The 12668-nt window shown below is 34.6% G+C and overlaps 1 protein-coding gene across 2 annotated transcripts in view; it reads right to left on the bottom strand.

Annotated features, from left to right (window-relative positions):
• The window catches only part of TBC1D8B (TBC1 domain family member 8B), a 56548-nt gene that overhangs the window by 15598 nt on the left and 28282 nt on the right, over positions 1–12668 (bottom strand). For both annotated transcript variants that reach the window (XM_032837076.1, XM_032837077.1), the window contains 4 exons: positions 9702–9851; positions 8999–9149; positions 8322–8536; positions 155–272 (listed from right to left, as the gene is read on the bottom strand). In XM_032837076.1, coding sequence (XP_032692967.1) covers positions 155–272; positions 8322–8536; positions 8999–9149; positions 9702–9851 — 634 coding nt within the window. The remainder of the gene's footprint in view (positions 1–154; positions 273–8321; positions 8537–8998; positions 9150–9701; positions 9852–12668) is intronic.

Here is a 12668-nt window from a genome sequence, read left to right as displayed (position 1 = left end):
TGAAGTGACATTTTGATACTGCTTGCATTTTGTATATTTCAAAACCTAATTGATCAGTTCTCCCATTTGATATGTAATTGGATAGACAAGAGACATATAAATTGTTTAGAAAAGAAATATGTGCTTATCTATGGGATGTATGTGTGTGTTTTACCAATGATTCGACGGTTAAAATAATCAGGCAACATTCGTTCACACACAGCAACCAGAAGCCAAAAAGCTTCTTCCTCTTTTGCATAGAGAAGCAGCACTGAAGTTAAGATGTTCATTGCCTAAAATTCACAGAAAAAAAAATGATAAACAAAAATAAATAAATAAATAAATAAATAAATATTGTTCGGGTGATAATTACATTTCTTCTTCAAACCCTAGTTTTCAGCAATAAAAACTATGAAAAAATAATCATAATAGAAACATATAAGAACTCTGAGCCAGTCCAAAGCAAAACAAGGTGAATTTAGGCTAACATTGGCTGATCAGTTACTTAACAGCAAATCCAAAGAAAATAAAGCAGTAATACGAATGTAGAACAAAATAAGTAAAACCTCTATAATTTTAGACTAATTTCAATGAGTAAAATATCTTATCACAAATCTGGGAAAAAACATAATGCTCAAAAACACATTAAAATTGGAGAAAGAAACTTCATCTGTATTTTTTTATTGTGCTATGTTAGTCACCATAAAATACATCATTAGTTTTTGATGCAGTGTTCCATGATTCATTGTTTATGCACAATACCCAGTGCTCCATGTAATACCTGCCCTCCTTATTCGTCAGTATTTTCAACTACCTATAGAACATCCTTCTATCATCCTCAACTGATATTCAAATTGACGTCAATTATCCTCAACTGTGTTCGAACTAAACTTCTTTTTTCTATTAAATAGGATTCTCTTCTTTGCTATCCTAATTTTCATCATGCTAGAAATCCTTTATCCAATTTGTCTTTATAGCCTAGAGTTTCTTCTTATAAAATGTCTTAGATCTGCTTTATCCTCTCTATTCCACCCTAACTTTCTCCTTCTAATCTATCTTGCATACAAATATCAGATCATTACTTTTATATAACATTTGGCCATAGCAAATCCTTTTATTATAAAGGAATAAAATTTTAATATATAGAATCTGGAAAAATTGGAGATGTGTGAAGAAAATTAAATCTCTGTATCTTACCCACCCAGAGATCACCACTGTTAACAAGTTGATGTGTGTGTGTGTGTGTGTGTGTGTGTGTGTGTGTGTGTGTCTTTTCCTTCCTTTTTCCGCCTTCTAAAATCTGGACCAAACTGTTGATTTTTTTCACTAAGCCTCACATTATACATTTTTGATGACATTAAATAATTCTTTTCAAGCAGTGTATTTAATGACTATGAAATAATCCAGTAAATTGAATATACTATAAGTTATTTAACCATTCTACTACTGTTGGACATTTGGTTTGGATCCAATTTTTCACCATTATATATAACACAGCAATGAACATATTTGTATATATATCTTCATCCAACTGTTTTACTCTTTTCTCAGGAAAGATATACAGCAATGAAAGTATTCAATCAAAGAATGTTATTTTTATTTTTTATCTTTAAAACTTTTATTTATTATTTGAGAGACAGAGATAGAGAATGCACAAGTGGGGGAGAGGGGCAAAGGGAGAGGGAGAAGTAGGCTTCCCATTGAGCAGAGAGCCCAAGCAGGGGCTCAATCCCAGGACCCTGAGTTGAAGGCAGATGCCTAACTGACTAAGCCACCCAGGAGCCCCAAGAATATACTACTTTTAAAGACATGATATTATTGCCAAATTGTATTACAGAAAGACTACCAATTTATATTTCTGACCAATAGTGTTTGAATGTTTATTTCACTGCTTCTTTGCCAATACTAAATACTGAGAATTGTAATAATTATAATTATCCTTGTTGATTTGATAGTGAAAATAGTATTTCATGGTTTTAACTTTAATTTCTTTGAAGCTGAACTTTCTTTTTTAGACTATATTAATCCATCTGTACTTTTGGTTCTATAACTAATCTTTTCATGTTCATTGCTCATTTTTATGTTTTAATACTTTTCTTATAGATTTGTGTACTAAGGATGTTGATTATTTGCTAGATCTGGCACAGTATTTGACCTCAGGTTTAGTTTTTTTTAAAAGATTTATTTATTTATTTGAGAGAGGAAGAGAGTGTGCCCAAGCACAACAGGTGAGGGCCAGGTGTGTGGTGGGGAGTGGAAAGGGTGGCTGGGTGGAGGGAGTGACAGAGACAATCTCAAGCAGACTCTTTGCTGAGCATGGAGCCTGATCCGGGGCTGATCTCAGGACCCTGAGATCACAACCTGAGCCAAAACCAAGAGTCAGATGCTCAACTGACTGAGCCACCTAGGCTCCCCTCAAGTTTACTTTTTACTCCATCAAGTTTCCTATTCAAGAAGTCATAATGGGCGGGGGTGTCAGTGAAAATGGCAGAGTAAGTCCCTCTGAAAATGTTCTCCTCTATACAGGCAACAAGAACATTGGCTAAATATTGTCAGAATCAATTTTTCAGAACTCTGGAAATTAACCAAAATCTTAGAACAATTCAGAAAGCATTTATTTAATAAAATGGCTGAATCTCATTAAAAAGTGAGCTCTTTGGCATTTTAAATTGCCCTATACCCAGCCTCCCTCCTTAGCTTCATAGTGGTCTTAAAAACCAACATTTCCGCAATTGTGGTTAAAAACACCTAGCAGCCAGCCACCTTACAGAACAGACAGGGGCTAGAGCTCTTTAGGAGCTCCATTTCCACATAATTGTCATTATTTGACCTCTCTGATGGTTTCTTTCCACTGAAAGACCCCACTCACAAGGCTGCATTTACTTGACCTAACACAGGGTTCATGGTAAGCAAAGAGCCTTTCCCCCAGAGTGTTTGTTGAAAACAACTGGAGACAGTTGTTGAACACATCTGTGGCTTGCTGAGGCAGTGGTTAACAGTTGGGTCAAAGGACAGACTAAGAAAGGGTTAAAATGAAAAGCTGGGGAATGAGATATCCATAGGGGTACTAACCAAAAAGATAAGCAGAGAGAGAAAGGACTTAAATTATTAAAATCGAAAATAGTGAACATTACTACCAATCTTAACGGAAATAAAAAGGACTATAAGGGAATGTGCTAACAAATTAGATAACCTTGATAAAATGGATAAATTCCTAGAAAAACACAAACTACAGAGACCAAATTAAGAAGAAATAAAAAAATCTGAATAGACTTATAATAAGCAGAGACTGAATTAGTAATGAAATAATTTCCTGCAAAGAACCCTCTAGGAACAGATAGCTTCATTAGCAAATTCTACCTAACATTTAAAGAAGAATTAACATTAATTCATTATAAACTCTTAAAAAAAACAGGTGAGGAAGAAATACTACCCAGCTCATTCTATGAGGCCCTGATACCAAAACCAAAGTTATCTCAAGAAAACTGTATCAATATATTTTATGAACATAAATTCTATGTTCAAATTTATGAACAAAAAGTTCTAAACAAAATACTAGCAAACTGAACCTAATAACACATAAAAAGAATTATACACCAAGACCCAGTGAGATTTATCTTGGAAATACAAGGTGGTTCAACATGTGAAAATCAATCAATGTAATACAGGATATTAATAGAATAAAGGGAAAAAAATCAGATGATTATCTCAATGGACAAAAATTGTTTGACAAAATCCAACACCCTTTCATGATAAAAACATTCAACAGAGTAGGAGTATATGGAAACTTCCTCAACCTAATAGAGAACCTACAAAAAACCCACGGCTAACATCATACTTAATGATGAAACACTAATTGCTTTCCCCTAAGATAAATAGTAAGACAGGAATATGCATTCTCACTACCTCTCTTCAACACTGTACCAAAGGTTATAGCCATGTCAATTAGTCAAGAAAAAGGAAAAAAAAAGATATCCTGATTGGAATGGAAGAAGTAAAAATATCACCATTCAGAGTCTATAATTTTATATGTAGAACATTCTAAGGAATCCACAAAAAATCTACTAAAACTTAATAAGCTCAGCAAGATTGCAGTATACAAGATTAGTATATATAAATATCAATCTTATTTCTATATACTGGCAGTGAACAATTCAAAAATTAAATCAAGAAAACAATTCTATTTACTATATCAAAAAGAATAAAATATTTAGAAATAAAATTAACAAAGGAAGTACAAGGCTTAGGCAGTAGAAACTATAAAACAACTTTGAATGAAATTTAAAAAGAACTAAATAAATGGGAAAGAAAGATATCCTGTGCTTGTGGATTAGAAGACTTAATTGTTCATATGTAGTATTCCCCAAGTTCACCTACAGAGTCAACATAAATGACTATCAAAATCACAGCTGGCTTTTTCTTTACTTCCCAGAAATTAACAAGCTAATCCTAAAATGCATGTGGAAATGCAAGGAACCCAAAAGAGCCAAAACAATCTTGGAAAAGAATAAAGATACAGGACTCACATTTCCTTATTTCAAAAGTTACCACCTAGCTGTAGTAAAGAAAAAAGTGTGATACTAGCATAAGAACAGAAATATAAATCAATGAGATAGAATTCCAAGTCCAGAAATAAACCCTAATATTTATGGTCAACTGATTTCCAATAAGGGTGCTAGGGTGATTCAATGAGTGAAAGAATAGTTTTTTTTAACAAATACCACTGGAACAACTGGTTATCCACAAGTAAAGTAATGAAGCTGAACTCCCTCCATATACCATATACAAAAATTAACACAAAATAGTTCAGAGACCTAAATTTAATCATCAAAACTATAAAACTCATAGAAGAAAACATAGTAAATCTTTTTAAGCTTGGATTAGGCAGTGGCTTCTTAGATAAGACATCAAAGGCACATACAACAAAGAAACACAGATAGACTGGACATTATTAAAGCTTTAAAAAAACTTTAACAGATTAAATTAAATCAAATTAAAACTTCTGTGCTTTAAAGGACACCATCAAGAAAGTGAAAGGACAACATACAAGGTAGGAGAAAAACTTGCAAATATTATATCTGATAAGGGATTGGTAAGCAGAACATATAAAGAACCATTAAAACTCAACAGTACCAAGATAAAGAACACAACTTTATAAATGGGCAAGGGATTTGAATAGACTTTTCTTCTAAGAAGATATACAAATAGTCAATAAGCATATTAGGGAAATGCAAATCAAGACCACAATGAACTACCACTTCACATTTACTAGAATGGCTATAATCAAAAAGAGAGACAATAAAAGTGTTATTAAGGATGTGGAGAAATTGGAACCCTCAGTACATTACTGGTGGGAAGATAAAATGGTGCCGTCTCTGGGAAAGTTTGGTAGTGCCCCAACATGTTAAACATAGAGTGACCATATAATTCAGCAATTTCACTTCTAGGTATATACCCAAAATAATAAAAAAATGTCCACACAAGAAGCTGTACATGAATATCCATGGCAGCATTTTTCATAATAGCCAAAATATTGAAATAACCCCAAATGCCCATCAACCATTGAATAAACAAATATGGTATATCCATACAATGGAATGTCATTCAGCCATACAAGGAATGAAGTATTAATGCATGATACAAAATGGATGACCCTAAGTGAAAGAAAGTAGACACAAAAGACCATACATTTTATCATTCCATTTACATAAAATGTCCTTAACAGGCAAATTCACAGAGGTGGAAAAGTAGATTAGTGATTCCCTAGAATTGGGGGTGGGGTGAATGGGGAGCAACTTAATGGATATGGGGTTTCTTCTGGGGGTGATGAAAGTGTTTTGGAATTAGGTAGTAATAGTGGTTGCATGACATTGTGAATATAATAAAAACACCAAAGGGTAAAGTCTGTGGTATGTGAGTTATATCTATCTATATATAGATAATCTATATATATATCTATATATAGATTAAAGGAATCTATATATATATAGATTATCTATATATATATCCATTAATTTAATCTATATATATATCCATTAAGATTAAAGGAATCTATATATATATATAGATTATCTCTCTATATATATATAGAGAGAGAGAGATAAAAGGAAAGAGGAAAGAGAGGAAGGGAAGAAAGAAAAGGAAGAAAATAGATTAAATAGATAGAAGGAAAGGAGGGAGGAAGGACAGAGTGAAAGATAAATAAAGTTAGCTAGTCAGTTAGTCCTAATGAGTCAGTATGGCTTACGTGGCTTCTTGATCAAAAGAAACAAAACCTGCTTATCAAATTCAGAATTTTCCTAGGCTTGAATGATTCTCCATGATCTTGTTCCACACAAACTTATTTACTTCTTTGATTCCAACATGAACCTAGCCAGTCTGATCTCCATGACAGGCTTATTCTCACCTGAATGGTATTGCTTATATTGTTACCTTAACTCAGAATAACTTTCCTCTTGCCCTCCATGTTTCTAACCTTATTCTCATCTTTTAGAGAGTTTTATTTATTTATTGAGGGAGTGAGTGAGAGAGAGAGAGAGTGCATGTGTGTGAGTGAGGGAGAGGGAGAGGGAGAGAGAGCACTTCAAGCAGACTCTGTGCTGAGCATGGAGCCTGACATGGGCCTGATCTCACGACCCTGAGGTCATGACTGGAGCAGAAACCAAGAGTCAGATGCTTAGCTGATTGAGCCACCCAGGCGCCCTCTAATCTTTAAGAAGTCAAAAGCAAGTGCCACCTACTCTGAAGGTGGCTCTACACTACTACATATAGATAACGTCATAGACTCTGTGAGTGTTCATTCTTTGAGGAAAGAAGCACTACACTTCTTACCTCTCAGAGATCCTAAAATACTGTAAATACTTGTGATTTAGGTGTCATTCACTTAAATTGCTTTTCAAAAAAATTCTCTATTGATAAGATTAATGAATAGATAGGATTGATACATAATCATTATGAATGTTCAGCTGATTATAAAGCAATGTGTGGCTGAGAGTACTAGCTATCCACCACAATCCAATCTCCCATTTTTCCATAGAATCTGGACACATATACACTGTCACACTCTATTTTGCAGACTTTTTTATAAATAGGTGTGGTCATAAGACCAAGATCCTCCAACACAATGTGGATGAAGTGATGTATACACATTCTAGGCCTTACAAGCCAATAAAATCTACCACAATTGTTTCTCCATGCTCTCTCCTGACTCCTGTGGGGGTAATGGCAATGAAAGAGCACCTTGGAAGCCATGTTTTGAAGATGACAGGGCCTGCTGTCAGCCTAAGTCCATGAATAATTTCATAAAGGAGAGCTGCCTGCTGACTTAAATACTTGCTCTTTTCTATTTATTCCTTTGAGGAAACTTCTATTGTGTTTAAGCTATTACCTCTTTGAAATTATTTTTGTTAGCAATCTAGCATCCCTAATTAATACAGTGTGCTCCTAAAGTATTTTTTTCAATGATTTCCCCCACTATCTACAAAAAAATTCAAACTCCTGACCTATCCCAAACTACCTTATTGATTTTTTCTCTACTTTGCTTCATTCACCCTACATTTCTACTAAACAAAAATGGTTCTATATATAATCCATGTTTACCTCCCTGTGTTTTGTTACACTGATCCCTTTACCTAGAACATTCTTTCATTCCAGCTCCATACATCCAAAATTCACCAATTAGCAAGACCTAAAAAAGTGACCTCTTCCCTGGGGCCTTTTCTGATTCCTCCAGATGAAAATAATTTATCCCTATTATAAATCTTAATAGAACTTCACATTTCTTTAATTTTGCCCACTTGTTTTTTATTTGCCAATGAGTATGTTTTAATACTTACTCGTCTGTAAGCTTTCAAGGGCAGGCTCCTTATATGATTCATCTTTATACAGTCTTAAGCACTTAGCACAGTATCTTTTTTTTTTTAAAGATTATTTACTTATTTATTTGACAGATCACAAGTAGACAGAGAGGCAGGCAGAGAGAAAGGGGGGGAAGCAGGCTCCCCACTGAGCAGAGAGCCCGATGCGGGGCTCGATCCCAGGACCCTGGGATCATGACCTGAGCCGAAGGCAGAGGCTTTAACCCACTGAGCCACCCAGGCGCCCCAGCACAGTATCTTTTACAGAGCAGGAATTCAATAAATATTTGTTAAATGTAAAAGAAAAATGAAGTAATATCAATTCTCTTAAGTATTCCCACTACCATCTACTTAGATTAATAATACCTCCCAACGACCTCAGGCTTCTCTGTCCTTCTTATCACAATTTTCAAATTAATGGAGCTCTATTTAATGTGATTTTACCATTGGAACATGCACACAGATGGGCTCATAATGAAGTCATACCTGGCAGTATCCAATTTTGGGATTCCTGTATGCATAAGCAGTGAGTACCCGCCTCAGAGCAGATATGCCAGTGTCACTCTGAAAGGCTGGGTGTTCAGGCAGGGAGCGACGCAAATCACGTTCAATTTCTTCAGTAGCCAAGTTGCAGGTCCCTAAGGACTGCTCAACCATTTCAGCATAATACCCAGGATTAGCAGCCATGTCATTAACAGCACCTGTATAGATGATTGCATTAACATACAAAAGAAGAAGAATGTAATAAACCTACTCTTTGCATATATACATAAAGAATCGGATTACTTTAAATTTAGCTTTATATTCAAGTGATGTCCTAGTACAAACAAAAGAAAAGGCTTCACTAGAATCTATAACATCAGGATACCAATTTTATCCAATAGAATTTTCATGAACTGTTTTTTCCCGTTTAAGTTTCCTTTGAAGGTAGAGATAGAGATACCCACAATTAGCTGTATCTTGCCTAATAAACTAATTCGCTCAAACAATAGATGTGTGGATACACCGGTAAATACACGGAACTACCTTATTCTTTTTGACTAATCTGAATTCATGATGAATGAGACTTTATTCTAGCCATCACTATAATTATTTTTCCTTAGTGCATAACTTCTAGAAGGGGCATAGCTAATGTCTATTAATAAAGTGAATATATGTAATACCTGAAAAAAGCATCCAGAGCTCTCCTCTTAAGGTCTCTGGAATCCCTCTTACAACCAGATCTCGAGTCTTTTTGGTCCGAAACATGCTAACACCACGCCCACATTCTGTAAATAGAATGTTCCATGACTGTTCCTTCATCTTTTCTTTCAACTGTAACAAAAAATCAACCAAGTAAACATGGTGAGAAATTAACTTCTTTCAAACAATCTGAAAACTCTCTTCATTGTGACACAATACTTATGGAAATCAAGAACACAGAAAATCAAAATCAGTATTCACAGAGGGGTCAAACACTGGACCACTCATCACAACTCTTCTGAATCCACCTGAGCATAACAGCTTTAATTTGCTATTTTAATTTTTACCTAAACTCACATAAAAATGGGAAAAGCATCAATACTTCAGTGATAAAGCTCTGAATCATCATTATCTCTCAATCACCTTGATTTTAGGATTATTGACAACCTATGCAAATAAAAACCAATGTTCAATTTTCATTAATTCTTGATAACAGCCCTTTTTTTTTCTGTAATAGCCCTTTTGTGTAATGGAATGAAAGAAGTCACACAATAATACCTGCTAGAAAACGTTTTTAAGCACCAAAAGAAGAGTTTTCAGTTGTGATACCTTCTAATCTGCTCTAAGATTTTTATTTTTGATCAACTGTTTCAGTCCATAGATTCAAGTATTTTGTTTTCCTACCATTTTGGAATTAAGAGTCTCCAAATTCTGAGGGTGAAATACTGTCATTAAGGCTTCGGTGTTCACAGTTTTACTGCATTCTCTCTGACATGTCAAAGATTGTACCTCAGTATTATCAGATGGATCTGTAGACTCAGAGCTAATAGGAACCTGAAAAAGAAAAAATGTAAATTGTCTCAAATGTATGCTTAAAAGTTTCTGCAAGAAGAAAAAGTACTAATGCTTTATGTGTCATTTATAAACCACAATCAATCTACATAATAAAGATTAAAGTAATGTCTCAGAGAGACATTGTTTTTCTATCAAAATCAGAGATGTCAACAAATCAACATCTGGAACAGCATACCCAGGACTTTAGTGAACCCACTCCCTTATAAAAACAACAAAATACTGGCAAAAGATTTTAAAAGTACCAGTTCAGAACACTGGAAATTTACCAAAGGCACAGAATGAACTGAAAAGCATTGATTACAACTGAAACTAATGAAGCGCAGTAGGAACACCAGATTCCGTAAAGTTTTGTCTTGAGGCTAGTGTCATCATCCCTCCCTCCCAAGCTCAGAGGTATGGTAGCCATGAAAGCCTGCGTTAACACAGACAATGGATCTTTAGGCGCTTCATTAAATTCCCCATCCCCAAGAACAAATAGTATTTTGACCCAAACTAACAGCTCCCTAGAAAATCTCCATTCCCAGGGTGGCGTTATCATTTGATTTGATTCAGAGCTCAGGTCTAGGAAAAAATCCTCATTCCCCAGGGCCTTTGAGAAAGCCATGGGGATTAGGTTGATAACATCACAGCCGCCTAAGGCTATGATTTTAGTTTGGAGCAAACCAGAGCCTGGCTAAAAATCTAAAAGGAAGATCTGGATAACTAGGTAAACATAGGGAACTTTGAAAGATTGTAAAGTATTCTTGAGGATCTGGATGTATGTATGCATGTACAGGGGTGTGAAACTGCCCAGGAAAGAAACGGGACATTGGAAGGCCCCAGTCACTCAATTCTGGCTGATTTTGAAGGTAAGCAATGAAACCTAGGCTGGATTTATAAACTGCATGAAGTTTGAGATATACCTTCATGTAAAAAAAAAAAATTCCCCTGGTAAAAAGTAGAAACTTAATGGTTCAAGGCATCTATAAGGAGCTCTTCTGATCCATCACTGGCTGACCACCAATTTATACTGACTCATGGGGGTAATCCAAAAAAGCCAGGTTTAAAAATAAAAACAAGAACTATTAAAAAAAAAAGCAACCAACAGAAAATGGCTTTGAGAGGGCCCAGCTCCTGGATTTTGTAAACTAAGAATGTAAAGTAGCTATTGTAAATATATTTAAAGAATGAAAGGAAATTATGTTTAAAAAAAAATAAAAGACCAAGTTAAAAAGTGGGCAAAAAATCTGAATAGAGACCTCAACAAAGAAAATATACAGATGACAAATAATCATACAAAAATGCTTAATATTATATCATTGAGGAATTGCAAATTAAAAAAAAACAATGAGATACTATTGGCTATTATAATGGTTAAAATCCAAAACACTGACAATAACAAGTACTTGTGGCTGAGGATATGGAAAAAGAATTCTCATTAATTGCTGGTGGCAATGTAAATGGTACAGCCACTTTGGAAGATGGTTTGGCAGTTTCTTAGAAAGCAAAACATAGCCCTACCATATGAGTCAGGAATTGTGCTCCTAGGTATATAACCAAGTAGTTGAAAACGTATGTCTACATAAAAATTTGCATGTGAATGTTTATAGCAGCTTTATTCACAGTTGCCAAAAATTGAAGGCAAACAAGGTATCAAGAGGTGAATGGATAAACACGGTGGTATATCCAGATAATGAAATATTTTTCAGCAATAAAAAAGAGACTATTAACAAAACATAAAGAAAAAGAAAATTTGAACTTACTAATAACATGTAAGGGAACTGAATCTGTAATCCAAAACCTCCCACCAGAGAAAAACCCTGGAGCAGATGGCTTCATCGGTGAATTCTATCAAACATTTAAAAAAGAATGAATGCCAATCCTTCTCAAATTCTTCCAAAAAAGTGAAGGGGATGGGAACACTCCCAAACTAATTTTACAAGGCCAGCATGCCCCTGATATTAAAGCCAAATAAGAACACTACAAGAAATTACAAGCCAAAATCTCGAGTACAGAGGCAAAAATTCTCAACAACATACTAGCAGATCAAATTCAACAGCACATTACAAGGATCATATACCATAATCAAGGAGAACTTATTCCTGGGAAGCAAAGATAGTTCAACATACACAAATCAATAAATGTGATATACCACATGAATAGGATAAAGGATAAAAATCATCTGATCATACCCATAGATGCAGAAAAAACATTTGACAAAACTCAATATCCTCTCATGATTAAAAACTCTCAACAAAGTGGGTATAAAAGAAACATAACTCAATATAATAAAGGCCATATATGACAAGCCCACAGCTAACATACTCCAAGGTAAAAGGTTGAAATCTTTTCCTATGAGATCAGGAACAAGATAAGGTTGCCTACTCTCACCACTCCCATTCAACATAGTACTACAAGTTCTAGCTAGAGCCATCAGACAAGATAAAGAAATAAAATATGTCCAAATAGAAAAGGAAGAAGTAAAATTGTCTCTGCTGACTAAAATTATTTTGTCTACAGAAAACCCTGAAGACTCTACTGAAAAACTACTACAACTGATAAATGAATTCAGTAAAGTTGCAGAACACAAAATCAATGCACAGAAATCTGCTTCATTCCTATACACTAACAATGAAGGAGCAGAAAGTGAAATTAACAAAACAATCTCATTTACAACTGCAACAAAAACAATAAAGTAGGAATAAACTTAACCAAATAGGTGAAAACTATAAAACTATAAAACGCTGATGAAAGAAATTCAAGACAACACCAAAAAATGGAAAGATATTCCAGGCTTATGGGTTGGAAGAAAAAATA

The sequence above is a fragment of the Lontra canadensis genome, unplaced genomic scaffold, assembly GCF_010015895.1.
Source record: "Lontra canadensis isolate GAN:19392208 unplaced genomic scaffold, GSC_riverotter_1.0 scaffold96, whole genome shotgun sequence".
Classification (NCBI taxonomy): domain Eukaryota; kingdom Metazoa; phylum Chordata; class Mammalia; order Carnivora; family Mustelidae; genus Lontra; species Lontra canadensis.
The sequence above is the reverse complement of the archived record's forward strand: the minus strand, read 5'-3'. Positions and strand labels throughout refer to the sequence as shown.